Raw genomic sequence first — 26,817 nt, 5'->3', positions numbered from 1 at the left:
GTAACAAACTAATATTTTTCCTTTGTAACATTTTCAATTTTGTTAGAGTAGCAGGCTCTGGCGGAACTGAAATAGCCGGACAACACCAAACCACCACCAAAAGTAGCCACTTTGAACGCTAAATATTAGCACAACAACAACGTTTAAAAAATATATATAATAAAGAAAATAAAGCGCTATATAAGTTTAATAGATATCTAAGTTTTTAGAGAGTTAGACCTTATGTATAAAGATATATCTGCGTGTTGAGTTAATTAAGTGGTAAAACGCTAAGAAACTAGCCCTTTCGCTTGCCTGAGATGTCCGGCCACTTCGGTTCCGCGAGAGGCAGGCTTCCCCGGACCAATCGGATGTAATAAGGGGCTGTTCGGGAAATTAGGGGTTCCGGCATCCGCGGATCTCCGGCCAATTGGTCAAGTTAAACCGACTGGCGCTCACTGGCTACTACAAAAGCACACTGCACCTAAGCTGGAGTTTTGCATGTAACCGAACGTTATGCTTAGCTTTAGTGTACACAACTCACTACATATCAAAATCTTCTAGAATCAGCTTGCACACAATGTACCTCAGATATCAAATGTGATGAGATTTTTTAATGAAATTCCTTACTTTTAATTCTACGTATAACTATCACTAGCGATGTTTTGCTGTCTGTATAACAATATCCGCATGCTTTACTTTTCTGTGTACCCCAATCTCAGAAGCAGCCAGTTGTTCAGCGGGATTTCGCCGAGGGACAGATTCACGCGCCTACAGCAATGGCATTTCGAAGGAAGAAGGTGCATAGCATAAGTATGAATTCCACTATTGTACGCATGCAACAACAGCAGTGTCAATGCTTCTAGTGAAATGACGATGACAGAGTTGGTAAATTTGCTATCATTGTGCGTACGAAAGTGGCAAACACGTTGCAACAAACCCATTCAAGTAGAATTGTTCGCTGTAAGTTCTGCTTGCATATAAGATCGCCTCCATTTCATATTTGATTATCACCCTGTAAATCCCGAATTCGAAGCCTATTTAGCGAGGATTTGAACCAATCTTTTGCACGCATGTCTTAGTCGACAAAATACATTCAATTGTTGCGTCACGTCCACTTCTATTGCCTGTCTAACCTCAATGGTATCACCACTCTTCTTCAACGCACTTGATGGAACGAATTGGCGATTGATCCCAACCCTTCAGGCAGGACTAGATTAGCCTAAGTCTATTAACTCTGCTGCTAAGATTTATTACAATGATCACTTTTTATAGCGACTCCATAGCTCTATTTTTGAGGTTATTTTGGTGGGGCCACGCGCACATGGCGGTAGGGCACAGTGAATTATGTGACCTCTAGCATACTTCCTTCCGTACTTCGGGTACAATGATTCTCTCGGTGCTATCACTGTCCTTCAATGGGCGCTCTGTCGAAGTTACGAAATACTGAGTCGAAACTTGGATACTGGACTCCTCCTGGTTTTGAGACGGCTTCGCCTTGTGATTATCCAGACTGCCCAATACATAACTCTTATTTTGACCCCGCGACCTTCTCAACCAAGTCAAAGCCCGACTTCTAGTTTTTGATCTTTCGCTGTTTCCTGACAAAGATAACGAGAAGGACATGTGTCGAACAACGAAAGGCTTCAGTGTGGCTATTGACGCACAAATGACCCCTGCGTTTAATTCAACTTCAGAGAAGATGCAAGCCGAGGCTTGGTAAAATGTGATATCCGGATTGCCGACGTAATTGTACACGTAAATGATTCGAACAATAGAGACGACGATGACCCTAGATTTGCCGCATCATTAGTTGAAATTCTAGCGTGATGGGTTATGTTTTGAAATTTACCCAGATCCTAATGTAAACACGATACCTAGGAGAACCTTTTGCTTTAAACGTAGCTGAAGAGCATATAACATTGGGAGCGGCAGCAGAATGATGAGGAAATCCGTGAGAATATTGACTGTGGGCAGTTAGTAGAGTTGAATTTGGTAACTATAATTACGACCTACTGATAGCCATGAAAAGGTTAATATCTTTCAAACACGTCCCGTCCTTATCAGTTAAGGGATTACAAGGTCCAACGACAACAATGGTAATGGAAAGAGTGTAACCAAATGTCAACACCCCAATCGCGTAAATTGCGATTCGCATCCAAGCCTGTGTGCTTATCCGATAATACAGAACGAGCAAAGAGAACTTTGTGAGTGCTGGTGTCCAGACGTAGATGATACATATTGCGATGAGTGTTTTTAGATATCCTGTTAACTGATCAGGCGTGACATTCCAGGCGTGGAGGCCGAATCCATATCGAAACGCTATTCTGTCAGTACTCTTTCGCTGTCCACAAAAGCAGAGATCATACCAGAGGCACATATAGCGAACCAGGAAACGCATCCCAACCAACTGAAGAAAACAATCAAATCATCAAAACCTGGATTACGACTAAGAAAGATGCGTGTATACAATCGAAGGCCCAGGAAGAACGTTGAAATCGAGGTGATCGCAATGTATGAAACCAGTACTTTTTGCTGTAAAGGTGATCTTGCGCCACTAAAGTCTGGTACCACGCCTTCAGGCGGCGGCAATATGCCTTGCATCGGTGAAAGAGCGTCCAGAGGGATTTCGAAAAGTTCAGGAAGTTTCGGGTCAGCAACAATCCGTTCCGGTCGGCGTGTACTTGAATGAAATAAAATCAGATCAGATTAAGTAAGTATGCATCTAACATGCGATCTACTTATCAAAATATGAATGGCCGTATCCCCACTGTTTCCTAACCGATGTATGGAGTACGAGGCCTCGATTTGATATACATGGATGTGGGCCCACTCGTAAATCCCCGGCAAGTCACAGAGAGTAAGGGTGCTGCAGTTTACTATTAGCTCGTATTTGCATGGGTACCTTGTGCCATGTAACATGCATGACCTGTGAACCAGACATCCGAAGTGTTCTTACACAGCTTATGTGGCTAGTGATTCTTCGTCTTTGGGGGCTCTGTACACCAACGCTGACATGAAAATTCTTAAGATCTGGAAAAGATCTTATACGGAATTTCCTTTCAAGATCGAACACCAATTATATGCCACTTCTGAATGTGTTAACGCTAGGAGGAGCTTAACATCGGTTGCAAGGAAGGGGATTAATTTTCCTAGCGTAGGGTTCCTGAGACGCCGACAGAGTCTCCGAAGTATCGCCATATGGACGGATGCATAAGCAGCCGCTCCCGCTACCAATCGGGGTCGAGGCCGCAACGTCAAAACCTTATTTAGTTACGCAGGTCGTTTCTATCTTCGAATTGTTGAGACCGGTCTTCGCAGTTGCAGTATACGGAGCGTATGAGAACTGACTAGTTCCAGGGGCAGCGATTCGGCCCTGGTTAAGTTGGGCTCGAGGTATATCTATCGCTACTTAATGACCATGTTGCCTAGCATAAACACAAATATCCACTTGTTCTCAAATCGGCGAGGTAATTTCAGCACACCATCTCAAGATGGAAGTCTCCTCGGACGCTTTGATCGTGCTTTGTCCACTGCTATCAATTGGTTTTCACGAATTGGTTTTGAGGCGTGTGGAGGTCGATCATCTTGTTCTCCCAGGACTTGTTTTTTCGAGTCTCTTCTTTTTACTTTTTACTTTCTACCGGGGCATCGGCCCAACTGTTGCCTTATATGTAGCCTTTTGGGGCACTCTCTCTTTATGGATCTTGTTATATCGTGCATTCTGGCACCCGCTCAGACATTTTCCGGGTCCATTGGGTGCAAAATTGACGAAATTGTGGACTATCAAACAGACTTGGGATACAAGATGGCATTGGCATCGCGTACAACAGCGTCTCCAACAGGAGTATGGTGATTATGTGAGAACAGGTATGCGAAGTCTTTCCGATAGTACTATGTAACAATATGGTTGTCTTTGATAGTTTGCTCTGAGAATTTGTCTATCGGATCCGCTGCTGATCAGCGATGGCAATAGGTCCCCGAGAAATTTCAATTTACGACCCGAGCGCCATACAACCAATTTTGGGTTTCTCTTCCATGACAACCAAGGGACCTTTCTATGATGTTATGGAAAAGTCTCTTCATCTGAATCGAGACAAAGCATTCCACCGTCAGCGACGTAGGGTTTGGGATAACGGAATGAAAGAGTGTAAGTTCTTTGCATAGCATAGACGATGCTATCCACTGACAGTTGTAGCGCTTTCTACCTTTTCTCCACTCGTTGAGGAGTTTACAGATAAGCTGCTTGCTCAACTACACAAACAGAATGGCGAACCGATTGAACTATGGCGCTATTGCAGCTACTATAGTTATGATGTTATGTCAAAACTTGCGTTTGGCGAATCAATGGGATTTGTAGAAGGCAAACAAAGTGAAGTAGCGGCAAGCATTCTCAATACTTTCAACAGCAGCTTATCCGCTATGGGCCTTATGTACCATGTGCCTTGGTAACTCGCTGTGAACCCCAACTACAAAAAATATGGATTTTACTAATCTTAGCATTCAGGCTCATGAACACACTTGGGGTAGTCACTTCAATTGCCGGGCCGATGAAAGAATGGCGAGACTGGAGCGTGTCGCAAATGAAACAACGCATTGCCGTAAGGTTCCAGGAAGTCCGCTCTATCTGCCCTGATACTAACGAATAGCAGCGGACAGATGGAAGGACCGATTTTGTAGGACATCTCATCAAGAACACCCCTAACGATACAGCTGGACTAGACCTACTATATGGCGAATCGCGACTCATCATCGGTGCCGGCAGCGAGACTACGTCTTCGGCGTTGACGTTTACATTGATGCAACTTGCTACGAACCCGAAATACGTCGATGCGATACGGAAGGAGTTTCGTGATTGCGTATCTTTCGACTGCCAGCGGCCACTTCCAATGCTTGACGCAGTAATACAGGAGTCAATGCGTTTATGGCCATCAATCTTTTTTGCACCTCAGCGCGTCACTCCACCATCTGGATTACACATCAATTCGCATTTCATTCCTGGAAATACAATCATCCAAATGCCGCCTTTCGCCACCTTTCGCGATCCAAGAAACTTTGTAAAACCAGATGAATTTTTGCCTGAACGATGGACATCGGAACCTGAGTTGGTGCTCAATAAGCACGCATTTATTCCATTCAGCACAGGACCATACAATTGCGTTGGTAAAACATTAGCCAATATGGAACTACGGAGTGTCATCGCAAGAGTGGTGAATGAGTTTGATATTCGTCTTCCCGATGGATTCGTAGCAGAACAGTATTGGGAAAGTATCAAAGATCAGTTTACGGCCGCACCTCCAGAAAGCCAGCGAGTTTCTTTTGTTAAATGTCAGGGCTGATATGAGTCAGTGTTAGCTAGTTTCGTCGCAATGGTACTTCGTCTCTCAAACACTCAAAGCTATCAAATGCGAAACCAGTACTGTTTGCTTTTATAGAATAACCAATAACTTAGAATAGAATGTTGAATATATGGTTGACATCGACACCAAATGCCCTTTTGAAAGCGCAAGGATTCATCTTCACAGATAAGAGGAAGGTTCCTGTAGACAAGAGGGTAAAAAGCACATCATGTCCTGCTACAGCACACTGCCATACTTTCCATTCTCGGTCCCCCGGTTTCTAAGAAAAAAGATTGATTAAGATGAAACAAACGACGGACAATGTACTTACTCGACATCTCAACAATTCCTCGGCAGTTGATAGCCCGACCAAAATGCCTCAGTATCCATCTCGCCCCACTTTTCTATACCTTTTCTTGGTGGACCGAAATATTCGGATGAAAACTACACGCACTAAAAAAATCGGGATACCGGACTTGTAACTATGTATGAGCATCATAAAGAACCTTTTTCAAGAGAATCAATATATGTGTGAAGTCTAGTATTTTGAAATTCAGAAAAACATCTTCTTAAACTACGCAATGGTGAAGGCGGTTGATTGCAGGTGATAGCTTAGTTTTACTGGGAGCTGTTTTCATCTCGGTATTTCGGTCAACCAAAACGCTTCCCATAACGCCACTCCGGTCAACCTGCCATGTTCCCTCTTCAAACATTTCAACCCATTTCCCGAGCACATGTCGCTCTTGTTCTCCATCACAACTATCCTCCACGGCCAGAACTTTACCTTGATCTATCATATCGACAAAACCATCAAGCATCATTTCAAGAAGGAAACACACCTGCTGACTATTCATGGTCATGTCGGTATCATAGATAGAAACTTGCTATATAGCTGTACACTTGTCTTGATTTAAAACCAGCTCAAGTGAATGAGTGCTGCCTATTCGCCCCATTCGCGCCGTCAAAAGTGATAATGCACTGCTTATTCGACCGTCTTCGTCTTCAACATAATTTACATTCTGCCAAAGTTTTTCGGAAAAGCACAAGCAGGCCGGACACGAATGGAAGAAGCGATGCTTGGTAAACGGTTCCGTTGCAAATATATGTTAAGCTGTCTTGAGGAAAGAGACGATAGTGGCATCAAGATAGTGAGAAACATTTGCAAGAACTGCATCACTGCCGTAGCATTCTCGCCATACGCGTTTATCGAAGGTATCCAATATGCGAGGCCTCGTATGGTACATAATGGAGCATCTCTCATGCCCAACACTCGACATATACATATCACTCTATCGTTTTTATCCAATTAATCTTGGCTTGCTACCAATGTCTGTGTGATAGTTTGGCAACTTTTTTTTTACTTTTCGTTGATCAACGTGGGTATATCAAAAGATCTACATATCGGTACAATACACAAAGAACCAAACCGGGACTACTAATATTTCCCCTCGGCCCGAATCATCTCAGAGACTTTCTTGGCGCTGGCTGCCTTTTTCGCCTCCATAATCTCCAGTCTGCTGAGTCCCATACTACTCAGATACTCATTGAAGCTGCCCAGGATCCGCTCCAATCCTTCCCGAAGACACTCCCTGACTTCATCGACCTCGGGTACCTTTCTCCTTTCTGCTTCTGGTTTGGCAAGTGTTTCGATATCGCTTGGGTGTATCGGAACTATCTCCATGTATTCATCGATCTTGTTAAGTGCTGTGGTAAGCACACGTACCACGGCTGGAATACCTTCGTGGAAACGGCCGAGCGAATCTTCGCTGAGAGAGGACACGGCCAGATTCGCAAGGGAAGTGACGGCGTTGCAAATCAATGAGATACGAGAGTATGGCGCTCCGAGAACAACAATGTTTGCTGTACGTTGAACAGATTGTCTGAAAAGGGCACCAATTGAGGAAGACACAAACTTGTTGTAGTACGTTGTAAAGAGCGACTCTGCCTCTTTGACACCCTCTTGTGCCTTGCTCAGCCCTTTGTTGATGGCTTCGCGGCTGTACGCTTTTTGGGCGTTACCAGGAGCGCTGTGAGATTTCGCGAGATCCGCTGTTGCTGCTTCGAAATGCTCCAATCTGGAATTTGGCTTTGGTGGTAGTGCTGCAATCGCTTTGTCGTCCTTGAGTGGCTGCGAAATTCGTGGCACCAGGTTGACAGGTGCCGCGGACTGCTCTTTGCCGTCTCCAGCGGCCGGGTTGTAGGCAGGATCAAGACCAACACTTAAACGTTCGATGAGAAACTTCAATTCGCCGAGACACAAGTCTGTAACTTGCTCGTGGGTAGGCGCCTTTTTGCGATCCATTTCACTGTATAGCGTCTTACGGCGGTCGGGGAAAGCGTCTGTAATCAGAGCAAGCTCCCAGAAAGCAATTGCCTAGATTCAGTCAGTCATGATCGCGAATGTGCATCGCCTCTCTATACCTTAACAGTATCCTTCTTCGACTTGAGCCCATTCAAGAGCGAGCCATTCGGGTCTTTTGAATCATTGGTAATGGGATTATCGTTCTTCAACGGCTCTTGCGCAATGTATACATCGAAAGTCTTGTTGACAAACTCCCATAGTAGAACCAGAAGCGTTCCCTCGGTAATGAACATGAGACACAGTGGCAAGAAAGGAGCCAGGCCGGTGGGAGTGGAGGTCTTGGAAAGGCTCCAAAGATAGCGACCGAAGCTGTAGTAATAACTCCAGATCAGGTTGCGCGTGATTGGAAAGTAGACGATAAATCCAACAACAGCGATGGTCGCAGCCAGGGAGCTCGATTTAGTTGCCATACCCTTGAATTCTTTGATGAAGACATGCCTGGGTTTGGGTGCTCGTCGCGCCGGTGCAGCGTCGCCACGGTCCTTCTTGGGCTTCATTGCCGGCACATCAATTTTGTCGTAATCCCTCCACAAGTGAACAAAGGACTGTGCGGCTGCGAGGAGGTAGAAACAGTAGCGCAGGTAGAGCGGTCTCTCGTTCAGCCTAAACCGCTCGTGCATGCGCCCAGCCTCGATGAACGCGAGCCTGTCCTTAGGGCCCCTTGACCAGATGTACGTCTCGACAAACATCATAGCGGAAAAGGCATAGGCGATAAGAGTAACGACAGTGGACAGGCGAAAGAAGTATTTTGTGAACGTCTGGGCCTGAGTAGGCGTCTGGCGGGGGCCGACGTGCCATTGGGAAACGCGAAGAACGTAGACGGAAAGCGCGGAGAGGAAGAGCAGGAGCGTTCGGATGCCTGTAAGGCCCAGTGGAAAAAACGACCATAGAGCTGCATGTGAATTAGTATCTGGGTTCATGTTCTGTGATGGTCATCGTACGGTTGGCCCACTCGCCCATCCAACACGCGATCGCGTAGCAGAGCAACAAGGTGTATTTGCTTGCCCTGTTGAATCTGCGGTGGAGAGCTGGTGTCAGGTAATCTCTGTACGGGCGCACTTGAGTGCCCAGCTGTGCGAGCGCCATGGCTGCGGTGAGTCGCGGCTAGAGAGAATGTATGAGTGAGGAAACAGCTATAGCATAGCAAGAAATAAAGAAATGGCGTTGTGCCAGTGAAAAACGCAGAGGGGGGCAGCAAAAAGTGGTTGCGCGCAGGGCGTTGCAGCGATACAAAGACGCCCAAGTTTCGTCAAACAAACATGGGTCGGCGGAGCTACAAGTTGCTGCATGTTTGCTTACATAACAGCGGACCCGCCCGTGCCATGTGCTCTTGGCCGCGGCTCGTCGTCATCGTCGCAGGAACCGTCCGAGCGAGCAGACCAGACCAATCCAACCCCCCCCCCCCAGACACCGACAATTGCATCCCCATATCACTCGCCTGCAATCACGTTGACAGTCGCTGGGTTCTAGACTCCTCCTATATCACTGTGTAACCGAGCCATCGTGTGCTCCCCTCCTGTTCAACACCATGTCCTTCCAGCGCTCCAGTGCTCTCGAATCGCAGCCTACATCATGGCGCCGGGAAGACGACACAGCCTACGCCGATGACCCAGAGTTTCGCGACTTTGCTGACAAGCTGTCCGACGACCTCTTTGCCCTCACTCGCAATGTCGCCCGCCTGTCGCAAGAGACAGCCAAGCTAGGAACCAAGCACGAGACAGCCCGTGTGCGCGAGCGCGTCAAGACAACCGTCGAGGAGACATCGGACAAGTTCAAAGAGCTTGGCGAGGGTCTCAAGAAGATCACCACATGGCCGGACGTCGGGGTACGTAGATACCGGAGTCTCCCCCATGGCAGAAACACAAGCACGGTTTTAGCTAACCGATAAAAAAACAGCCTTCGCAGAAATTCACCCAGTCAAAGCTGCAGCGCGAGTTCAAAGCCTCCCTCACCGAATTTCAACAACTGCAGAAGCAGGCGCTGGAAAAGGAAAAGCAGTCGGCACAAGCCGCTCGCACCGCCCTGCAAGACGCAACCTCGCCAAGCGAAGAGCGGGGAGACTACGGTCAGCACCAGTTGCAGGAGCAGGAGCAGCTGCGCCTCGCGAATCAGGACGAGGTCGACTTCCAGGAATCCCTCATCATCGAGCGCGAGTCTGAGATCCGCAATATCGAACAGTCGGTCGGCGAGCTCAACGAGCTGTTTCGTGATGTCGCACACATGGTGCATGAGCAAGGGGCCCAGCTCGATATCATCGAGGAAAATGTTGAGACGACGCATGATGCGTCGCGAGGCGCGCATATCAATCTTAAGCAGGCCAGCAACTACCAGAAGAGTGCGAGGAGCAAGGCGTGCATTCTGTTACTTATCCTGGCTATTGTCTTGGTCATCATCATCCTTGCTGTTGTCTTGGACTAGATGATAACAACCTGCATCTGTATAAATGGCCTTTCTTTTTTTTAACTCTTGTTGTCAAGGCGTTGAATGGTATAATCGGGGAGGGGATTCTGATACCATGGCGTAACGCATTGTTTGCAGATATCCTTGCCTGGAGAGGGTTGCGTATTTATGAGTCGTACAGTTTAACCCACCTAATTCATGCGATTATTATATCGATTTCACGTCTTCTTTATCTGTATTTTCACAAAAGGGACAGGCTCAGTATTAGCTGGGTTGGATGACATTGTGCTCTATATTCTCAGACCTCTTTACCGAGAGTCAAAACTCTAGCCGCTCTTGACAGGCTCGCCCTTCTCGTCAATCAGACTCTCCTCAGTCCTGACTGGTCCCTCACCAACACCCGTCAAGATAACCCTGCTGACACCTTCCTCTAGCAAAGCAATAGCAGGTCCAGCCTCAGACTTGACCTTCTCAAGAGCCTCTGCGTTGGCTCGGACAGCCTGTCCCCTCTGACCTTGCCATCCATCCTTCTCGTTGAGGATGGTCTTGAAGAGACCCGCTACCTCCTTTTCGTTCTCCTCGAGGTAGTACACAACGGCGTTTGGACCCGCGTCAAAAGTGTATGCTGCAATGATCTTGCCTGCCGCTGCGTTGATGCTCTCAACAACCTTGATAGCAGCGCGGGAAACGTCATTGAGGTAGAAGATGGGTGGGAATGTGTCGAGGCAGGTAGCGTGGAAAGAGTTGCTGTCCATCATGGTGACCTTGCCGAATGCCTCAAAGTCCTTGTTCTGGATGGCGTCCTGCATTTCCTTCATGCGCCTTGGTACCGTCTCGCTGGCTCTTGACTGGAAGAGACTCGAAGTTGCGACTGTGGTTTGCATACCAGTGGTGCTCGACACACCCTTCTTTGCTGCACTGACGACCAGAACGACGGCACGCATGTTTGGCCAATGGCTTGCAGGTGCGACCTGGAAAGCTACACTGTCACTGCCGTCCGCCGCAGAGCCTTGCTCCCAGCCTACGTATCCGCCAAAGAGCGATCGGCATGCTGAGCCCGAGCCTTGACGAGCGATGCGGGAGAGTTCTGTGGGCGAGGCTGGAAGCTCGTATAGGTTGGCAATTGCGCGGACAAGTGCTGCAAAACCAGCGGCTGAACTGGCCAATCCAGCAGCGGTGGGGAAGTTGTTCTCAGAAACGATACGGAGGGGGAGATCGGCCAACTTGGGCAGGCTCGAGTCCTTTGCCTCGAGCTCTCTCCTCAGCGCCCTCAATTCCCTGAAGCATGCTTGGGTTCTGGCGCCAGAGACATCTTGAGACTGGCCATTGAGAAGAAGGGTGTCTTCTTTCGGGTAGCTAGAAGAGCAAGAAGCTGTGGTGTGGGTGCGGAGGTCGGACTGCGCAAGGGTCACGCTAAGGGAAGAGTTGGTGGGGAGATTTAGCTTTGGGTCACGCTTTCCCCAGTACTTGATTACTGCGATGTTGACCGGAGCAGTGGTGCTGGCACGGTGGATGTCAGACATTTTGAGAATGTGTTTTCAAATCAATGTCAGTAAACGGGGGAATTGAGGGGGAGTAGAGGCTATGAAAGTCGGAGGACGTGGTAACGTTGTTATTTATATGCAGGGTCTAAGTACGGTAGGGCCTAGCAAGCGGGGACCGAAAAGACGCCAAGGGGGAGTCGGAACAACGCCGCTTTGGGGCTGAAAGATAACTGAGTTGTCCATACGCAAAGGGAAGTGAGAGCATGTTTTACCAACCAACGTTGATCCTGGGTGAGGTGGCACCAAGTCCATCCAACTTTGGTGTTTGTTACTGAATAATGCATGCATGAGTCTCTTCCATAGCCTATAGAAGGAGCCCACACAACTGTTCGTAATCTATAGAGACATAGGAACCAATCGTATCTAGGAATGCTGAGATGACCTTTTGTTGGTAAGACATGCCCTTGTTGTCTGGAACCCTTGCGGCGTACAACGCTAAATACCTTCGCGTTCATTTTCGCTGACCGAAAAGTTATCCATGGCTGCGCAGGAACCCACGACAAGGCCAGCCAATCACAGCGATTCGACTTCCGCAGAGTCCGTGCGTAACATTTCTCCAACCACTGCCGTCACCATGCCTAACAAGTTGGAATTCCATTCCACATAGCCAACCACCTCCACAATGTCCTCCAAAGATGACCCCGCAGCAGCCTGTCCCGTTGACCACAAGACTCGCGAGGCATGGCTTGCTCAGGCCCGTGCCCAAAACGCCAATGCGCCACCAAATCCCTACCACACACCCACGCCCACGCCCGCCGCCCCGCCAGCAACGCCCCTACGATCACAATCACAATCAGCGGTCCAGCAATCCTGCGACTCCTCGTCGCTCGACCAGACCACATCCTCCCCGCCTCCAACGAACCCAGCCCTCTTTTCCCAAATCCGACTTGGCACCGACCGCGAAGTCAGCACCATCCCGCGCGCCCTCCCAGACACGCCCTCGCAAACCCCCGCCAACAACGAGCGCGATACAGGCGCCGATAAGACGACCGGAAACTGGATCTACCCCTCGGAGCAAATGTTCTTCGACGCTATGCGCCGCAAAGCCTACGACCCCTCCGCCCCCGACATGCGCACCATAGTCCCCATCCACAACGCCGTCAACGAGCGCGCCTGGCACGAAATAAAGCGCTGGGAGCAAGGCCGCGGCTCCGAGGCCTGTGGCGGCCCCAAACTCGCCTCTTTCTCGGGCCTCAGCACCAGCTTGACGCCACGTGCCCGATGGAAGAGTCTGATGGGGTACCAGCCGCCGTTTGATCGCCATGACTGGGTTGTGGATCGCTGCGGCACGAAGATTGAGTATGTGATTGATTTTTATGCGGGCAGGGATGAGGGCAAGGCGGGCAAGGCGTTGAATTTTTATCTAGATGTTAGGCCCAAGTTGAATAGTTGGGAGGGGGTTAAGACAAGGGTCATGAGGTTTTGGGGGTTTTAGACATGTCCCGAAAGGAATGCTGAATGTGTAGGTTACGTGTGTTGTTTTTGGGGGGGAGATGGGAAGTCTCCGATGTATGTGTGACGAACCAAGTGTAATATATATCCACCTGTACAATATAAATACGACGGTACTCATTTCTATTTTCTTTCTTCTTACAATCTTGGGTAGCCAAAAAAAAAAGATGATGAAGAAACAAAACCATCCTGGAGGCAGAAGCCCGAGCAAGGACTTCATTTTGGTCAAAAGAAGAAGGATATTGAATCGCTGCGTCAGGAAACAAACCACCCGCACGGCTTTATCAGCAAAACGCCCCCCCGCCCACCTCCAACCCCCATGCGCCATGCGTGTGCATCTGAAGAGTAATTTTCTTGCCCCAAACCCTCCCTGTTCAAATCTCAAAAAAAATTAAAAGAAAAAAAAAGGGCGCTCATATCAACAGCTTTGAACCCAACAACTGAAAAAAAAGAACAGCACAAGCCATAATATGCCTAGGAAAAACGATAACAATCATGAGTTACTTTCACGCCCCGTAAACATCTATCCCCAGCTTCTTCAGCTTATTACAATTCTTCAGCTCCATATTCCTTGCCTTGTTCATCGCTTCCATATCGACCGAGAACCAGCCCTGGGCCTCCTCCATAAGCTGCCTCTGCTTGTATTTCTCGGACTGACACCTTGTGTTTGTAATATGGACGTACTGCTGCTCGGCCACCTCATCCAGCTTGCGCCATTTTTTAGGAGTGTAGTCGTGGACGTCTTTGGGGTTGACGTAGTAGTCGATTTTTATGCGGGAGGAGACGCGTTTGAGTGTGTTGGGTGTACGGGGAGTTTCAAAGACGAGGTTGGGTCCTGCAGCTGTAGAGGAAGAGGAGGAGAAGAAGGAGGAGAGGAGGGGAAGGACGAAGAGGAAGAGGAGGGGCAGGAGGTTCGCAAAGGCGGAGGAGAGGTTTTGTTGACCTTCGGAGCCGGGGGGCACGGCGGTACCGGGGCGTCTGCGTGGGTGGCCGCCACCAAATTGGTGGACGCGGATTCCTGGGCCGCCGCCGAGGTTGAAGACGAAGCCTGGGCCGGTGTCCATGCCGCCTGTGTTACATGTTAGTTTATAGTCTCTTTTGGACTGTGATGCCACTGCCAAGCATAGTGTCCCCGAGGGTACTGGACATACCGAAAGGCCCTCCGAAAGCGCCGCCAAAGAATTGTCTAAATAGTTCCTCTGGTGTCATCTCCTCCTCAAAGCCGGCCGGCCCTCTCCTTGCAAATCCATTTCCAAACGGACTCGGGCCTCCACCACCACTCGCTCCCGCCGCAGCCCGCGGATCGAACCTTGCGTCGGGGTCCAATCCAAACTGGTCGTATTTCTTCTTCTTATCCGGGTCACTCAGCACCTGAAATGCCTTGCTGACCAACTTGAACGCCTCGTCTGCACCGTCGTATCCATTCTTGTCCGGATGCGTGAGTAATGAGAGCTTACGGTATGCCTTCTTAATGTCCGAGTCTGAACAGGTGGCTTTTACTTCCTCAAGCCCAAGAATCTTGTAGTAAGCGGTTGGCGCGCATTGCTTGATGCGTATTACGGCGGCTTTTTGTTCTACCGTAAAGGCTCGGCCGGCACTGCCGTCGTGATGTTCTCGCGATTTGGCGTCGGAGCCAGAGGTTTTGCCTGACATGTTGGCCGGAGGGCTGTTGTTGTGTGGGGTATGCGTGTGCGTTTGTGGATGGGGGAGATTAAGCCGCCGTGTGGGCAGCGGTGTTAGTGAAAAAGCCTATGCGCAAGCAATATATGGCTGGTCTGTGTTATATCAAAAGTCACCGTGTGTGTCTGGGTGCGGGAAACGAGTGATGCGGAAGCGGCGGTGCGGTGTTGTGGTTCGAGTCGTGGGATAAAGCCGCTATCTGTTATTGAAGTTCGCGAGACCCGACGAGGCCAGTTGACCGAATCTAGGCTGGCACGGGCTGACGGCCCACTTCCTGACCTAACGTCATTGAACTTCACCAATTCCTCGACCCTGGTCTCTTTGCGCAACCATTTCTCCAAGAATCACACACCTCTCTATACATACAATCTCTCCATTGTTGCCCTTGGTTAAGTTTGCAGCATCTGCAATGTCCCAACCACCCAAGCAATCTGCGCTTCAATCCCTCCGCAATTGGGGAGGTACGTTTGTTATGTCTCTCTCCTGTTTCCAGCACTCACGTGCTTCACTCTACGCATTGGCATTGGCATTGGCATTGGCATACATACATATCAAACCGGCTGACTATTTACAGAAAACTCTGTGCCGCCTACGCTCTTGGCTACGCTCATCACAGCCCAACATGCCCGGCCCTTCCAAGTTGTCCCTATGATGTTCCCACCAGTCTTGCTGTTCTCATCATATCTGAATCTGAGCAACTACAAGACAGATTCAGCTGGCATAACTGCTGCATGGAGTGGGCTATACGCTTTGCTTGCTATGCGAAGGAGTCAAGTATGCTTAATTCTGCCACGGGTGGAGGGCTCGGTCGCCACCCAGGCCGATTAAATACTTGCAAAACTAACGAGAAAACAGGGTATCAGAAACAAATTCACTGTACGAGGCGTGGTAAGAGGAGCCTCTTTGGCTCTTTGCGCAGTCAATGTCGTAGGCTGCGGTTTGGCGTACACATTCGGCAAGCGTGAAAAGGAGGAAAAAGAATAAACCCAAATAAGTGGTAATGAATGTAACATAGTGTATCCATTAGACCATCATGACCCAGAAGCTATTCAACAGTATCGAATAAGACATTTATTATTAAGCAATCTACCCTACAGGACGCCTTCGCTATGCTGAACAATCAATGTCGTCTACAAGATACGAAATGACTACCATGCATCGCCCCATCCTTCCTCTTCCTCCTCATTCGCCTTTGGCTCCTCTTTCTTAACCTCCTTCTTCGGTGCTACAACAACTTTCCTCGTTGCCGAACCTGTGGTGCTTGACCTTCCCCCAATCACAGGTCTGGATGTCTTGGCGGCTGGTGTAGTAGATTTGGTGAGGCCTTTGGGTAGAGTGTTCTTAATGGGTTTCTTGGCATTCGATTGTGCTGCTAACCATCCCGCAAAGTCAGGCTCGCCCTTGTCATCAAACGCTGTAGTAGATGTTGGCTTTGATACTGCTGGTGTGCCCCATGGATCATCTTCCTCTTTCGGTTTGTCCTCTTCGTCAACAAAGCCGCCCCAATCGTTGTTGAAGTCTTCTGCCTCGCCATCGAAATCAGCGGCTGGATCCGGTGAGGCAATGGTGGGTATAGACGCAGTGCTCTTGGCGCTGTGAAGCGTCATTCCAGGTTTACTTGCTAGCGGAACTGGTGGTTGAGTTGTGACAGCCGGAACAGAGGAGGGCCTCTGATCAGCTGCTCCATTAGTCCCTGAGCCAGCTTGCATCTGTCCGCTTGTTGCTGCCAGCTTATTTGTGAAACTCGAGATAGCCCAGCCAGCCCACGAAGTGTCGTTGGCTGGGGTCCCCATGCGCGGCGAAGATCCTCCACCAGTGGGAAGTCCTGGCGATGGTAATACAGTCTCAGGCATGGCAGCAGCAAACTTGCGGATACGTGCAATGTACACATCAACAGATTTTTGAGCTTGATCACGGACAAGTTTCTCTTTGTCCACCAGTGATGGGCACATAATCGGGAGAAGTTGCTTCGCGCAGTCTTCCTCGCTAAAAAGATCCGCGGTCGCAGCTAATGCTAAAAGAGCTGCATTTCGTGCATGTACGAAGGGGTCGCGTAGTGCACGTGAGAAGGCGGCAGAGAGCACTTTAGCTCGACTCTGTCCAGGCATTAGCATGCTACCACTCCAAGCACATGTTGAATAAACCTACACTTGCACCCAGGTTCCGCGCGATTTTGCCTAAACAAATCGTAGTGTTCGTCCGGATACCAGGTTGCTCGTCGTTAGCAGTCTTTGCTAGGTAGCGGAGAAGCTCGCCGTTGATGATTCGGTCTGAAAGTTTAGGCACTACCGTAAGAACGGCCTTTACTGTCTGTTCTCTGACCACAGGGGCGACATCTGAGAACCCAGTAACCTATGAAGGTCAGAACAAACTCGAAGATTTTCTCGGCGCGGCTTACCATTTGCGGAAAGATTTTATCGCTGACAAGTTTTTGTGGGAGATGATCGATCATCAGTGGCAGGTTGTCCAGGAGGCACACACGGATGCCTCGGTCAGGATTAGCAAACAACCGTACCACAACCGGTGTGATTTGGGCCTCATATTCCTCGTCTGACAGTTTTTGGCCTATCTGCATCACTGTACCAAATACTTTGGCACCTCCGCCCCCAAATTCCACTGACTTGAGCAGTTCGGGGAGTACCTTCATCTTGAAGAAATCAGCAGGGAAGTCATCTGCGACGGCATCCAGTTTCCTCGTACAAATTAGCATCTTTGACCAGAATGTAATGGCACGGAAACCAACCCAAGCAACTCATTCCGCTCGTCCTCAGCTTTGAGACCGAGATTCTCGATATCATCCGTGACCTGAATCAGCGGTGTTTGGAAAAACCCGCCTATACGCTTTCCCTGATCCAAGAACTGACTTATGCTCATACGTGCTTTGGGGTTGGGATTAAGAAGGCGCTTGTAGGATTGGTGCATGCTTGGAGGGATGCTCTTCATTTGCCCCAACTGGTCGCTGCTGTTGTAGTTGCCAGTGAAAACCTCAAAGATCAAGATACCAAAGTTGTACGCATCCAGAGCATGTGTCGGATTTTGCTTGACAACTTCCCATCCTCCTTTGGAAACTTCTGGCGCCATGTATCGTGCTGCATCAGGTATGAGGCCGCCATAGGTGGGTATGATGGAGTCATCCTCCTTCACCGAGCTCAGCGCATCAAAGCCGCCCAGCTTCCACTCGCCACTTTCACTAAAGAAGATGGAGGCTGGACGGATGCAGCCGTGTATGGATGCAGCGTCGGCATTTACGAACTTGAGCGTTTTGGCGACGTTGTGCAGCCCCCATTTGGTAGTTTCTTCAGTCAGACTCCTTCTCTTTACATGCCAGCTGAGCGGGCTGAGTCTTTCTGTGGCAATGTATATGTATGTGTCAGTCTCGACGGTATCGAGGACCTTGACTACCCCTGGATGGCGCAGGGTTCGTAACTTTCGGAGCGCATTGCGGGCGAGAGGCAGCCGGGACTTATTTGCCGTTATGTCAAAGGAAAAGATGCTGCACTTGGAACCGTCGTCCTAGCCCCAGTTGTCAACAGCCGTTCGCGTGTGCGTTTGTGTGCAGATGTCTGGGCCATACTCGCTTTGTGCCATTGTGCAGCGTCCAGATGGAGTCGTTCAAGTCGACACGATCGCCAAATGTGTAGCCAAATGCTGGACCCTTTGAAATTGCAGAGGCAACGGCAGACTTGAGGAAGTCCATGGCTACTGCGTGCGGCTGGACGTGGCCCCGCTTGCGCTGCAAATAAAAAAAGGAGCGAAGGTGTCTGTCTCAATGACACCACGGGCAAGCACATGCGCCCAAAGGCCAGATGGATGCGCGCATGCCCCCACCCGCGCGCCATTGGGCGCGCGGGGAGCCAGCCCAGACATCACGTGATTACGCGCTGTAACCGTTAATCTCTACGACAGCGAGGTCCCTGGCAGCCTTCGCTTCTCCGCTCGCGCCGCGCTAGCTCAGTGCCAGATCCGCCTCGTCGCGTTTGCATGGCCACGTTCATGCCACTGTGCTTGCATTTCATTTTATTCTTCTTTCACCCATGCTGTGCCTAACTTTGCATTCCATCCAAGGCGCGTCTCACCAGACTCAGCCCTATTGCTATAGCACAGGTAGGCTAAGCCCCACTACCGACCGACGCGTATTCCGCATGCGTGATGACCACTGGTAAAAGGTTAGATCGCCGAACCATTGCGACGGTTTGCCTTGTGGCTGCTCTGCGGCATCCTGCCTTCTGGCGCATTTTGCCCGTGTTTGCTTGCCTGCAGTGGAACCGAAGGAGGAGCCTCCAATGGGGCGAAGTGCTGCTCTACATAAAACTGAAAAGACCTGACGCATTCCCCACTCCCGTCATTTACACCGTTCCTGCATTGTATAGAAAGCTAACCCGCATGTACTGTGCCAGGTTCATTCCTTCGTCCTATTCAGCGCTTCAGATGAGATACACCAAAGAAGAACGAAGACTATCATATATTAGCACGGACAGCAACGTATTCAGACATGACCGACCCAGTGTGGATTCACGGGGTCCTCTATCAAAGCCCAGTGCTATCACAAGCCAAAGGCAAACTCCTCGGCTCATTGCAATATCACCACCCCCGCTCAAGCGTAAGCGTACAGCCTGCGACGAGCCACAGGTGAGACGAGATTTCTCAAGCTTAAAAGGCCTCAGTGCGCCCAAGGATAGGTATTGTGCATCAGGTTGTTGTATCAAGGCTCGACTAATTCGTCCTCGTAACTTGCATGGATTGTCTGTATTGTCCACAGGTGCGCAAAGCAACCATGAACGTCTTTCTAGGCAGTCACAAACTTTGCGTTCGTTACAATCACCTCCTGGCTATCATGCGCGAAGATATCAAAACCGCAATGTCTCCTTGATGCAGAAAGCTCACGGTCCCTCAAAAGCGCAGTCAAAGTCTGAGTCCTCTTTCAAACCCGCTTGCCGAGTGTGCGACAAGACTACAGCAGCAAGCTACAACCCAATCATCGCCTGTTCAGGATGTGCCGGAACATATCATGACAGTTGTCGGAAACCGTCATTGACCCAAGGGCTTGACCCGTAAGCTGTCTTAGCGTTGTGCATTGAACAAAGACTAACATCATCAGGCAACACTGGAGGTGTTCAACATGTTTAAGCAACACTGAAAAACCTGCTAAGTCCCTAGAGACTTCGAAATCGGTCTTAGTTAGATACTCCCCAGTCAGAGAGATCTTTAAGCCGCGGAGCGCACAATTTCCAGCTGCGAACTTGTCTAGATTACCCGAGAAGACTACCGCTAGTGAGCATGTCGATGCTCGGGATTTCCGCGCTAGTTCTCTAAGCGCAAGGAGTTTAGAAAGCTTAGATAGACCTGAGGAAGTCTTTGAGCCATCTTCCAAAACTGAGCCCTTTGGCCTCTCAGACAACCTGAAAGCACATATGCACCCTTTGGATCAGCTTGACAACCTTGATTCATCATCTCCGAGGCAAAACGTTGAAACTCAAGTCAACCTCGTAGCTACCGGTTCTTCAAGACAACTAGAGATCGCTGAAACTCCTGATATCGCTGCTCGCCGCAGCATGCCACCCTTATTGGATAGCACAGAATCAACCAAGTTCGATGTTTCAACGGCTGGAACTATTCGAGCAGATGAGACCAAGACTTCCTTTGGGTTTTATTCACGTCGGTCGACACTCGAGTCTAAGATAGAGAAGATCAATGACCATGCAGCGCCTTACACGCTTTCTGCATCATGCAACGACCTAGATTCCAGTAACTCCACAGAGCCAATCTCTGCTTCCAACGATGCAGAGCGAGGAACCGTACTTCAAGCAGTCACAACACACGGGACAAACACTCTCCACAATGCCTCCTTCCAGTCACCACGCAACGGACAGCAGTGCGAAAATGATTATGCAAAATTACCTGGCGCATCAGAGACAACACGAATGGGTGAGCTACCGGCAATTGTACCACCTGTTTTCCACATGGTAGACGAGGTTCAGGCGCATGTTTCTCGACAGTCGCCTTCTACTGGCGACGCAGTCTCGCATGAGTTGCTTTCTGTGCAGCTGGAGTCGCGAGACGTGACTTTAGAGTGCTCTCTTGATGCTATAAGCCCATCCATGTCTCCCCAAGTTTCCTTACGTTGGGATCTGGATGACACATATTCATCCGTGTGTCAGAAGCGCCATACAAATCGAGAGCTAGCTAGGATAGCCCTGGCTTGTGCAAATGGAGCAAGTATGACGGCTTCGCAGATTGTTGATTGGCTGGTCCAAAAGTTCCATTATCTTCAAAAGGGGCAGTCTACATGGGAAAAGAGTCTTAAGGCTGTTCTTTCACGCAAAGAGTTTCGTAGCGACAAAGCGAGTGGGTTGCATGGGGCACGTTTGATGTATAGCTTTGCCAACGCAGCATACAAAGCTCGATACGAAGAAGAATATCGAGACTATATCATTCAATGCTCGCAAGAACATGATCAAAAACATGCTGTCCGGCCTGTTGCCGTGGTCAAAAGCAGTCAGGGAAATGTATCCAACAGTGCAGCATGTCCTCAGTCTTCTGCAATCACATCGACAATACCGGATTCCAGCTTCATTCCATCGCCAGCTACCAACGCTTCCAACGGTGACTTACCGCCCGACCTTTTCAAGTTATCTGACTCATCTCTTGTAAAGGACATAGCTGAGTATACCTCTGAAATGAAGCGCGGGACGAGCTTTCACCATGTGTACCCTCGTAACACTCGGCCTTCAATCGAGATGATGACTACAGAGGAAAAGGCCATGAAAGTGGCAGAGATCCAGGCAAGACCTTCACGCAAGGCGTTATTCGATTCAGGCCAACGGCTAGCGCACGTTCGAAGGTACAAGCGACTGGACATTCATGATGAAAGCGATGGAGCATGGAACACTCAACCTTCGGAAGTAGAGGGGTACCCCGCAAAAAACGAAGCCGCCACCAGAGACTGCGATGAACCCCGGTCGTTGTGTGAAGTCTTCAATCTCCCGGTCCATGCGGTGCCAATGAACGATGGGGTCGAGTTGGCTTTCCGGGACGGAACTCTAGTGAGTCGGCCAAGTACGACGCTTGTAGATCGATATGTTAATGAGCTAAATAGGTCAACGGTCGACTGCCACGACCACGGCAGGTATACAGGGTGGGGAAGAGACTTGGAACCGGACTTACCGTCCATTGATCTATCACGTACACCAATATCGGCCTCATAGCGGAGGTTCTGGACTTTGTTTCTTGGCTCAGTTTACAGCATTATACCCGATTGATTTCCAATCAAATAATTTATCTTGGAGTAACAAAAACAAAAACAACAAGCTGCACAACATGTCGGTGGTGACGTGCACACCATGTCGACTATTGAAACTATTGCCAAACTAAAAATGTCGACTGAGAAGTGGACAGGTGGACTGGTTCGCGATTTAAAGTTGGGTGGTGATGACAGGCCCTGGCGTGGCGCCATAACCCTACGCCTCCACCGCAAGCGCTTCCACACAAGATGCTTCCAGACTGTGCGGGCAGCGGGTCCCACGTCCAAACAACGCCTCGCATTGGTGATACGGCAGTGCTAATGAGATAAGGTCTGTCCGTATCTTGCCGCCCGCAGATCGTGGGGCTCACGGCGTGCAGATGTTTCTAAACCTGAAACCAGATCCCTGCAGCTACGCGATGTGGTTTTAAGGCCCCAAAGCCAATCAATACGCGACTGCCGCACGTCGACCAGACCATGCCTGATCGTCTGGATGCTAGAACCCCACAGCAACCCTGTATGACTGCCGACGCGACAATTTCGCTGCCAGCCTCGCCAGCTGGGAATTGGATGACTGGGTCGTTGCTGCTCTGCTGTTCCCGCCGGGGCTAGCGGGGAGCGTTTCACATGAGCCGGCAGCACAAGCGCAGTAATAGTCCTTGGGCTCATTTGAGCCACTCAAGCCTGAAGCACTCGAGCGTGAAGCCATGCGAGCATTCAGCGCCATACGCCCCCGCCTGTGCTATTGTAAGGTTCACGAGCATATCCAGGCCAGGGCTAGCGGGTCAGTTTTGTCCTGAGGTCCCCTCCTTCACCTTGGCTTCTTTTCTCGCCTTTCACTCTTCATCTTTCGATCTCTATTGTTTGCCATTGTTGCTACTGTTAGAGGCCTGTTGCCTTGACGGCGTGGGAAATCCCCCCTCTAATTCACTTTCAACCTTGCCCTTTTTCAAACCACCACTCACTCTTTATCTATCTATCTTCCAACCTTTGTCGCTAGACGCGCTTTTCCCTCTGACTCAACCAACTGCTGGACAGACCCAATTGCCCCACGGCACAAACTTGAATCTTCCAGCACCCACGACTCTTTCTCTATACACAAAAACAAAATGGCGCTTCTCTCAGCAGAACACCTGGCTGGGCCGGGCTACATCATTCTCAATGTTCTTCGTGGACTCAACATCATTGCTCTAGCTTCAGTCGTTGCCAGCAGTGTTGTCATGCTTATCAAGACTTTTATCATTTCCAAGGTACGTAGAAGTGATTGATTCCAACATTGTGGATAACTGACGCCTTTTAGTTCTTCTTCTTCGATGCCACGAGCCACGTCATCACTGCATTTGCAGGACTCTTCTTCATCGTCTCAGAATGCTCACTATTCCGCGGTTTCTTCGCCCGCAACTGGCCTCTTCTGAGCCCCTCTCACGGCTTCGTCACCCTAGGCTGTGCCATGATGATCATTGGCATGAACCTCCTCGGCAACATGAACAAAGAAGCCACGAGCCAAAAGTCGCTCACCATGCCCTTCTGGCGTCTCCTCGTCGCCTCAGGCGTCCTCTCCTTTGTCATCGGCCTCTTCAACATAATTGCTAGCTTCATCTTCCGCGACAAGTCCCGCAACATCACCGCCCGCATGGTCCGCTCCCGCGGCGCCATGACACTCCACGAAGACCTCGAGACCCAATCCCAATGGACCGGCTCAAACTACGAGTCCAAACTCAAACCCTTCACCCTCTCCTCCCACCAAACCGGCAGCACCTCCTCCCGCACCCCGCCCATGCGCATGCCCACTCCCCCCGTAGACTGCGGCTCACCCCCGCAACCCCAATCCAAAGACACCGACGCCCACCACCTCTCCCAATTCGACTTCAACCCCCTCCGCGCCCTTCGCACAGCCCGCCAATCCTTCCTCCCCTCCTACCACTCCCAGTCGTCCCCCGGCAAGCTCAACGTCTTCTCCAACCGCCCAGCCTCCTCCATCTACTCGCGCACCACCTCGGGGGAGCCCGCCCGCAAGCGCTTCTGGCAGCGCCAGCGCGAAGAGCAAGAGCACGAGACTGCCCGCATGCCCGAGATTAGCTACCCGCTCAATGTCAACCCACAGTTTGCCCACCTCGTTAAGCCAAACCTTGCCCATCACCCCAGTGTGAGGCGTCCCGAGTTTGATTTTGATAGTAATAAGATTTGAGGCGAAAGAAGAATATTTTGCTTCTGTCGTCCAAGTCGGCTGCCGTTGAATGAGACGAGGCGAGGCGAGGATCAGGTGTGAATGGGGGACACAGTAAGTCAAGTGTAGGGTTGCGGGTGGAGGATGGATGGCGAAATCATGATACCACTTTCTTTTTTTTGTTTTTTTTTTGTTTTCTTGTACTGATTGATTTTGCATTACTACTACACAAAATGCATTACTGCTACACAATTAGATGTATAGCAGCGGGCGTTTTTTCTCTCTCTACCTTTTCGGCGGTTGCATTCTTTTCTTACGCTCGTTCTTTACATGGGAAAGAATGATTTTACTACGAGAATGGCGGGATGAATGGCCGGCTGAGCGCTCCGGGGGAGAAGTTTATCATGTTAGATGGATGGCCCCTGTTGAGCATTTTCTCCTTCTTTGATGAAGGGAGATCCGGACTACGATCATTTCATTGTTTGTTTCTTCTTTGTTTCTGAGATGCTTCTCTACTCTCTTTTAAGATCGGTGTTTTCTAATATACACGTGGTTCTAGATTGGAATGTTTAGTATTGTCCTTGATGCCATTGCTATCAATGCGAGGTTTTGCTGTTGCTACATGATGCGATGCATATATCTATATGTACATGTGTTATACAGTAAATTGGGCGGTCCATTTTGAATTGGCGTTCTCTTTTTACGTCAACCAACATTGTTCGAGGTGCTTGGCCCATCAATCCAGCAACATGCATCGCCAGGACTCCTCAAGACATGCACCTGAATTCATAGATCCTCACATGGATCTAGATGCATTCTTTCGCCCCTCTTCCAACCAATTCCTATCCCTCACTCTTCCGCCGCAATCTCCTGGAACGGATCGATAGCGTTGCCCTGTGGATCATACAACTCGAACCTCGTACCATCCTCCAACGTCAAACTATACTCTTGCGTATAATACAGGCCCCCTCTTCCCTTTCGTCTGCACTTTAGACGCACCTCACCCGCCTGCTTGGTTCCCTTGACCCAGAAGCTGACATCGATGCGGCCATGGACCTGGTTGATTTCGCCCTTGATCCATGGGTACTTTGACGCAAAATATATTTCATCGCCGAGTTGCTCGCGCACGAGTGGGTTAGTGCGCAGCGCGTAGAGGGTTGCGGTTACGACAGAGGATTCTTGCTTCTGGTAGTTGAAGAAGGCGAAGAGGGAGACGGTCATTGCGATGATGAAGATGGGGAGGGTGCGCAAGACTTGTGGAGGTATTAGTGGTGGGACACTGGTAAGCAATGTTGTCAGCATTCTAGCTCTAGCTTGTTTGTTCTTTTTTTTTTGTGACTTCGGAGTCTTGCCTGGCAGGTGAGAAGAAAGACATTTTGGGCTCGACGTACGGTGGTAAGGCGCGATTTGGGCGTCGCTCAAGCAATATCTCGCCATCTTTTGGCGGGGGAATGAGGTTCTCGGGCGTCCAGACACTCGTCGGGGTTTTCCAAGGGACAACGGGCTTAACGTCGTTTTGCTGTGGTGGTGTGGTGGACGCATGGCGGACGGGCGCTATGCGACGGAGACATTGGTATCGTGCCTGAGGTCGCGCTCGTATCAAAGCCAGGGAAAGCCGTGGCGGTGGCATAGTGCGAGTTAATGTTGTGGCGGGGGCGCAATGGCACGGATGGAGGGTTGCGTGTATGAGATCAGTCGATGCTAGTTGTGGTGTTTGCATGGTTTGCATGCCCGCGCTAGTACTTCAACGATGGAGCGAAGTTAAGCCGGGTAAGCCCTACCATATGTTAGGCAGATGTCCCTCCTCCACTTCATTACGGGGTAATTTGGCTCGCATTGAATTATCGTATCCATGTTAATTTCTAATTAACTACTGCATGCATACTACTCATCTCTCCCTCTACTCGTCATTCGTAAACCTGGTACTTGCGTGCAGACAAAGAGATGCTAACTTTGTGGGTTTCTGCCTGTGCATCTGATCAATCATCTTCATTGCGGTTCATGCAAATAGGTTGATGTCTTTGTTTCACCACTAATCATACACTTCGACTGCGGTCTATTCAAGCTATGTATAGTGGCTTGGTCAACATATTAAAGTTTGAACAGTTTATTGCATGCTAAACGCTCAAAATATCGGGTATCTGTCCTCATATCGTACAATCGTTACAACACTATTAATACATGAAGGAAATATTGCCGCTGGATCGACTCGAAAGTCTAGTAGACGCGGCGGGCATTGCGGCCATCAGTTCCATGCATGCGGCGAGTGCCAGCAGCCTAAGAAATTGTTAGAGAATCGCCTATGGTTGGGAGTTGTTTTCAGCTTACCTTGAGACCGGGCCTGCGAGTGAGGGAGCCCCTAAGCTTCATCATCATACCGCTGACCTTGTCACCCATGGTGGCATGGCGCTTGTGGTGGTGAACTGGGGCGGCGTGACCGTGGCGACCACCAGTAGTGCGGGTGGTCCTGGTGGTGGTGGTGGTAGTGGTAGTAGTACCAGCGGGGGCACGCTTGGTGTGAGTGCGTGTGTTGCGGCCTCCTCCCATCAGGCGGGTCTTGAGAGAGGGGCGTGCGGTAGTGCGGGTGGTACGGGCAGTACGGGGAGCGGAGCGGCGTGCAAGAGGCATGATTGTTGGGCTTGTTGGTAGTGATT

At 49.8% G+C, this 26,817-nt stretch overlaps 11 protein-coding genes across 11 annotated transcripts; 5 read left to right on the top strand and 6 right to left on the bottom strand.

Annotated features, from left to right (window-relative positions):
* Positions 1 to 1,149: 1,149 nt before the first annotated feature.
* PSV08DRAFT_275576 (uncharacterized protein) lies at positions 1,150 to 2,690 on the bottom strand. Its single transcript, XM_014219029.2, has 4 exons — positions 2,349 to 2,690; positions 1,996 to 2,301; positions 1,832 to 1,946; positions 1,150 to 1,771 (listed from the first exon to the last, which is right to left on the bottom strand). Exons 1-4 carry the CDS (start codon positions 2,581 to 2,583, stop codon positions 1,336 to 1,338), a joined length of 1,092 nt encoding a protein of 363 aa, XP_014074504.1. The 5' UTR covers positions 2,584 to 2,690; the 3' UTR covers positions 1,150 to 1,335.
* A 724-nt stretch (positions 2,691 to 3,414) lies between these two features.
* PSV08DRAFT_275559 (cytochrome P450) lies at positions 3,415 to 5,464 on the top strand. The gene is made up of 5 exons (XM_014219030.1): positions 3,415 to 3,849; positions 3,956 to 4,129; positions 4,178 to 4,427; positions 4,487 to 4,580; positions 4,632 to 5,464. The coding sequence occupies exons 1-5, from the start codon at positions 3,474 to 3,476 to the stop codon at positions 5,316 to 5,318; spliced, it is 1,581 nt and encodes a 526-aa protein (XP_014074505.1). The 5' UTR covers positions 3,415 to 3,473; the 3' UTR covers positions 5,319 to 5,464.
* Positions 5,465 to 6,659: 1,195 nt separating this feature from the next.
* PSV08DRAFT_217838 (nucleoporin protein Ndc1-Nup) lies at positions 6,660 to 8,766 on the bottom strand (the record flags this gene model as incomplete). The annotated part of the gene is made up of 3 exons (XM_014219031.2): positions 6,660 to 7,692; positions 7,740 to 8,572; positions 8,622 to 8,766. 3 exons carry the CDS (start codon positions 8,764 to 8,766, stop codon positions 6,754 to 6,756), a joined length of 1,917 nt encoding a protein of 638 aa, XP_014074506.1. The 3' UTR covers positions 6,660 to 6,753.
* Positions 8,767 to 9,085: 319 nt separating this feature from the next.
* On the top strand, positions 9,086 to 10,293 carry PSV08DRAFT_197099 (t-SNARE). Its single transcript, XM_014219032.2, has 2 exons — positions 9,086 to 9,505; positions 9,577 to 10,293. Exons 1-2 carry the CDS (start codon positions 9,209 to 9,211, stop codon positions 10,096 to 10,098), a joined length of 819 nt encoding a protein of 272 aa, XP_014074507.1. The 5' UTR covers positions 9,086 to 9,208; the 3' UTR covers positions 10,099 to 10,293.
* A 29-nt stretch (positions 10,294 to 10,322) lies between these two features.
* On the bottom strand, positions 10,323 to 11,666 carry PSV08DRAFT_275533 (GHMP kinase). The gene has a single exon (XM_014219033.1). It carries the CDS (start codon positions 11,601 to 11,603, stop codon positions 10,407 to 10,409), a length of 1,197 nt encoding a protein of 398 aa, XP_014074508.1. The 5' UTR covers positions 11,604 to 11,666; the 3' UTR covers positions 10,323 to 10,406.
* A 568-nt stretch (positions 11,667 to 12,234) lies between these two features.
* On the top strand, positions 12,235 to 13,117 carry PSV08DRAFT_30150 (cytochrome c/c1 heme-lyase). The gene has a single exon (XM_014219034.2). The coding sequence runs from the start codon at positions 12,247 to 12,249 to the stop codon at positions 13,057 to 13,059; it is 813 nt and encodes a 270-aa protein (XP_014074509.1). The 5' UTR covers positions 12,235 to 12,246; the 3' UTR covers positions 13,060 to 13,117.
* A 465-nt stretch (positions 13,118 to 13,582) lies between these two features.
* PSV08DRAFT_217824 (ARM repeat-containing protein) lies at positions 13,583 to 18,459 on the bottom strand (the record flags this gene model as incomplete). The annotated part of the gene is made up of 7 exons (XM_014219037.2): positions 18,331 to 18,459; positions 17,500 to 18,269; positions 17,155 to 17,449; positions 16,905 to 17,108; positions 15,909 to 16,852; positions 14,219 to 14,742; positions 13,583 to 14,190 (listed from the first exon to the last, which is right to left on the bottom strand). The coding sequence occupies exons 1-7, from the start codon at positions 18,451 to 18,453 to the stop codon at positions 13,583 to 13,585; spliced, it is 3,468 nt and encodes a 1,155-aa protein (XP_014074512.2). The 5' UTR covers positions 18,454 to 18,459.
* Positions 18,460 to 19,139: 680 nt separating this feature from the next.
* On the top strand, positions 19,140 to 21,930 carry PSV08DRAFT_386150 (uncharacterized protein; the record flags this gene model as incomplete). The annotated part of the gene is made up of 3 exons (XM_066093458.1): positions 19,140 to 19,807; positions 19,855 to 21,799; positions 21,853 to 21,930. The coding sequence occupies 3 exons, from the start codon at positions 19,140 to 19,142 to the stop codon at positions 21,928 to 21,930; spliced, it is 2,691 nt and encodes an 896-aa protein (XP_065949591.1).
* A 1,175-nt stretch (positions 21,931 to 23,105) lies between these two features.
* Positions 23,106 to 24,184, top strand: PSV08DRAFT_386144 (uncharacterized protein; the record flags this gene model as incomplete). The annotated part of the gene is made up of 2 exons (XM_014219040.2): positions 23,106 to 23,246; positions 23,297 to 24,184. 2 exons carry the CDS (start codon positions 23,106 to 23,108, stop codon positions 24,182 to 24,184), a joined length of 1,029 nt encoding a protein of 342 aa, XP_014074515.1.
* Positions 24,185 to 25,011: 827 nt separating this feature from the next.
* PSV08DRAFT_275482 (cytochrome oxidase complex assembly protein 1-domain-containing protein) lies at positions 25,012 to 25,820 on the bottom strand (the record flags this gene model as incomplete). Its single annotated transcript, XM_014219041.2, has 2 exons — positions 25,555 to 25,820; positions 25,012 to 25,442 (listed from the first exon to the last, which is right to left on the bottom strand). Exons 1-2 carry the CDS (start codon positions 25,791 to 25,793, stop codon positions 25,013 to 25,015), a joined length of 669 nt encoding a protein of 222 aa, XP_014074516.1. The 5' UTR covers positions 25,794 to 25,820.
* Positions 25,821 to 26,254: 434 nt separating this feature from the next.
* PSV08DRAFT_399779 (uncharacterized protein) lies at positions 26,255 to 26,803 on the bottom strand. Its single transcript, XM_014219042.1, has 2 exons — positions 26,492 to 26,803; positions 26,255 to 26,440 (listed from the first exon to the last, which is right to left on the bottom strand). Exons 1-2 carry the CDS (start codon positions 26,789 to 26,791, stop codon positions 26,381 to 26,383), a joined length of 360 nt encoding a protein of 119 aa, XP_014074517.1. The 5' UTR covers positions 26,792 to 26,803; the 3' UTR covers positions 26,255 to 26,380.
* Positions 26,804 to 26,817: the final 14 nt, after the last annotated feature.

The sequence above is a fragment of the Bipolaris maydis genome (genome assembly GCF_028858645.1).
Source record: "Bipolaris maydis strain C4 unplaced genomic scaffold PSV08scaffold_3, whole genome shotgun sequence".
Lineage (NCBI taxonomy): Eukaryota > Fungi > Ascomycota > Dothideomycetes > Pleosporales > Pleosporaceae > Bipolaris > Bipolaris maydis.
This window is presented reverse-complemented; position numbering and strand designations above follow the sequence as displayed.

Coding starts and splice junctions, on each gene's coding strand:
- PSV08DRAFT_275576 (XM_014219029.2), bottom strand. CDS start 2,583: ATGCAAGGCATATTGCCGCCGCCTGAAGGCGTGGTACCAGACTTTAGT. Junction 2,302..2,348: donor GTTCGCTATATGTGCCTCTG/GTATGATCTCTG, acceptor CTGACAGAATAG/CGTTTCGATATGGATTCGGC. Junction 1,947..1,995: donor TAACCTTTTCATGGCTATCA/GTAGGTCGTAAT, acceptor AACTGCCCACAG/TCAATATTCTCACGGATTTC.
- PSV08DRAFT_275559 (XM_014219030.1), top strand. CDS start 3,474: ATGGAAGTCTCCTCGGACGCTTTGATCGTGCTTTGTCCACTGCTATCA. Junction 3,850..3,955: donor TGGTGATTATGTGAGAACAG/GTATGCGAAGTC, acceptor CGATGGCAATAG/GTCCCCGAGAAATTTCAATT. Junction 4,130..4,177: donor GGATAACGGAATGAAAGAGT/GTAAGTTCTTTG, acceptor TGACAGTTGTAG/CGCTTTCTACCTTTTCTCCA.
- PSV08DRAFT_197099 (XM_014219032.2), top strand. CDS start 9,209: ATGTCCTTCCAGCGCTCCAGTGCTCTCGAATCGCAGCCTACATCATGG. Junction 9,506..9,576: donor CCACATGGCCGGACGTCGGG/GTACGTAGATAC, acceptor ATAAAAAAACAG/CCTTCGCAGAAATTCACCCA.
- PSV08DRAFT_275533 (XM_014219033.1), bottom strand. CDS start 11,603: ATGTCTGACATCCACCGTGCCAGCACCACTGCTCCGGTCAACATCGCA.
- PSV08DRAFT_30150 (XM_014219034.2), top strand. CDS start 12,247: ATGTCCTCCAAAGATGACCCCGCAGCAGCCTGTCCCGTTGACCACAAG.
- PSV08DRAFT_399779 (XM_014219042.1), bottom strand. CDS start 26,791: ATGCCTCTTGCACGCCGCTCCGCTCCCCGTACTGCCCGTACCACCCGC. Junction 26,441..26,491: donor CTCGCAGGCCCGGTCTCAAG/GTAAGCTGAAAA, acceptor ACAATTTCTTAG/GCTGCTGGCACTCGCCGCAT.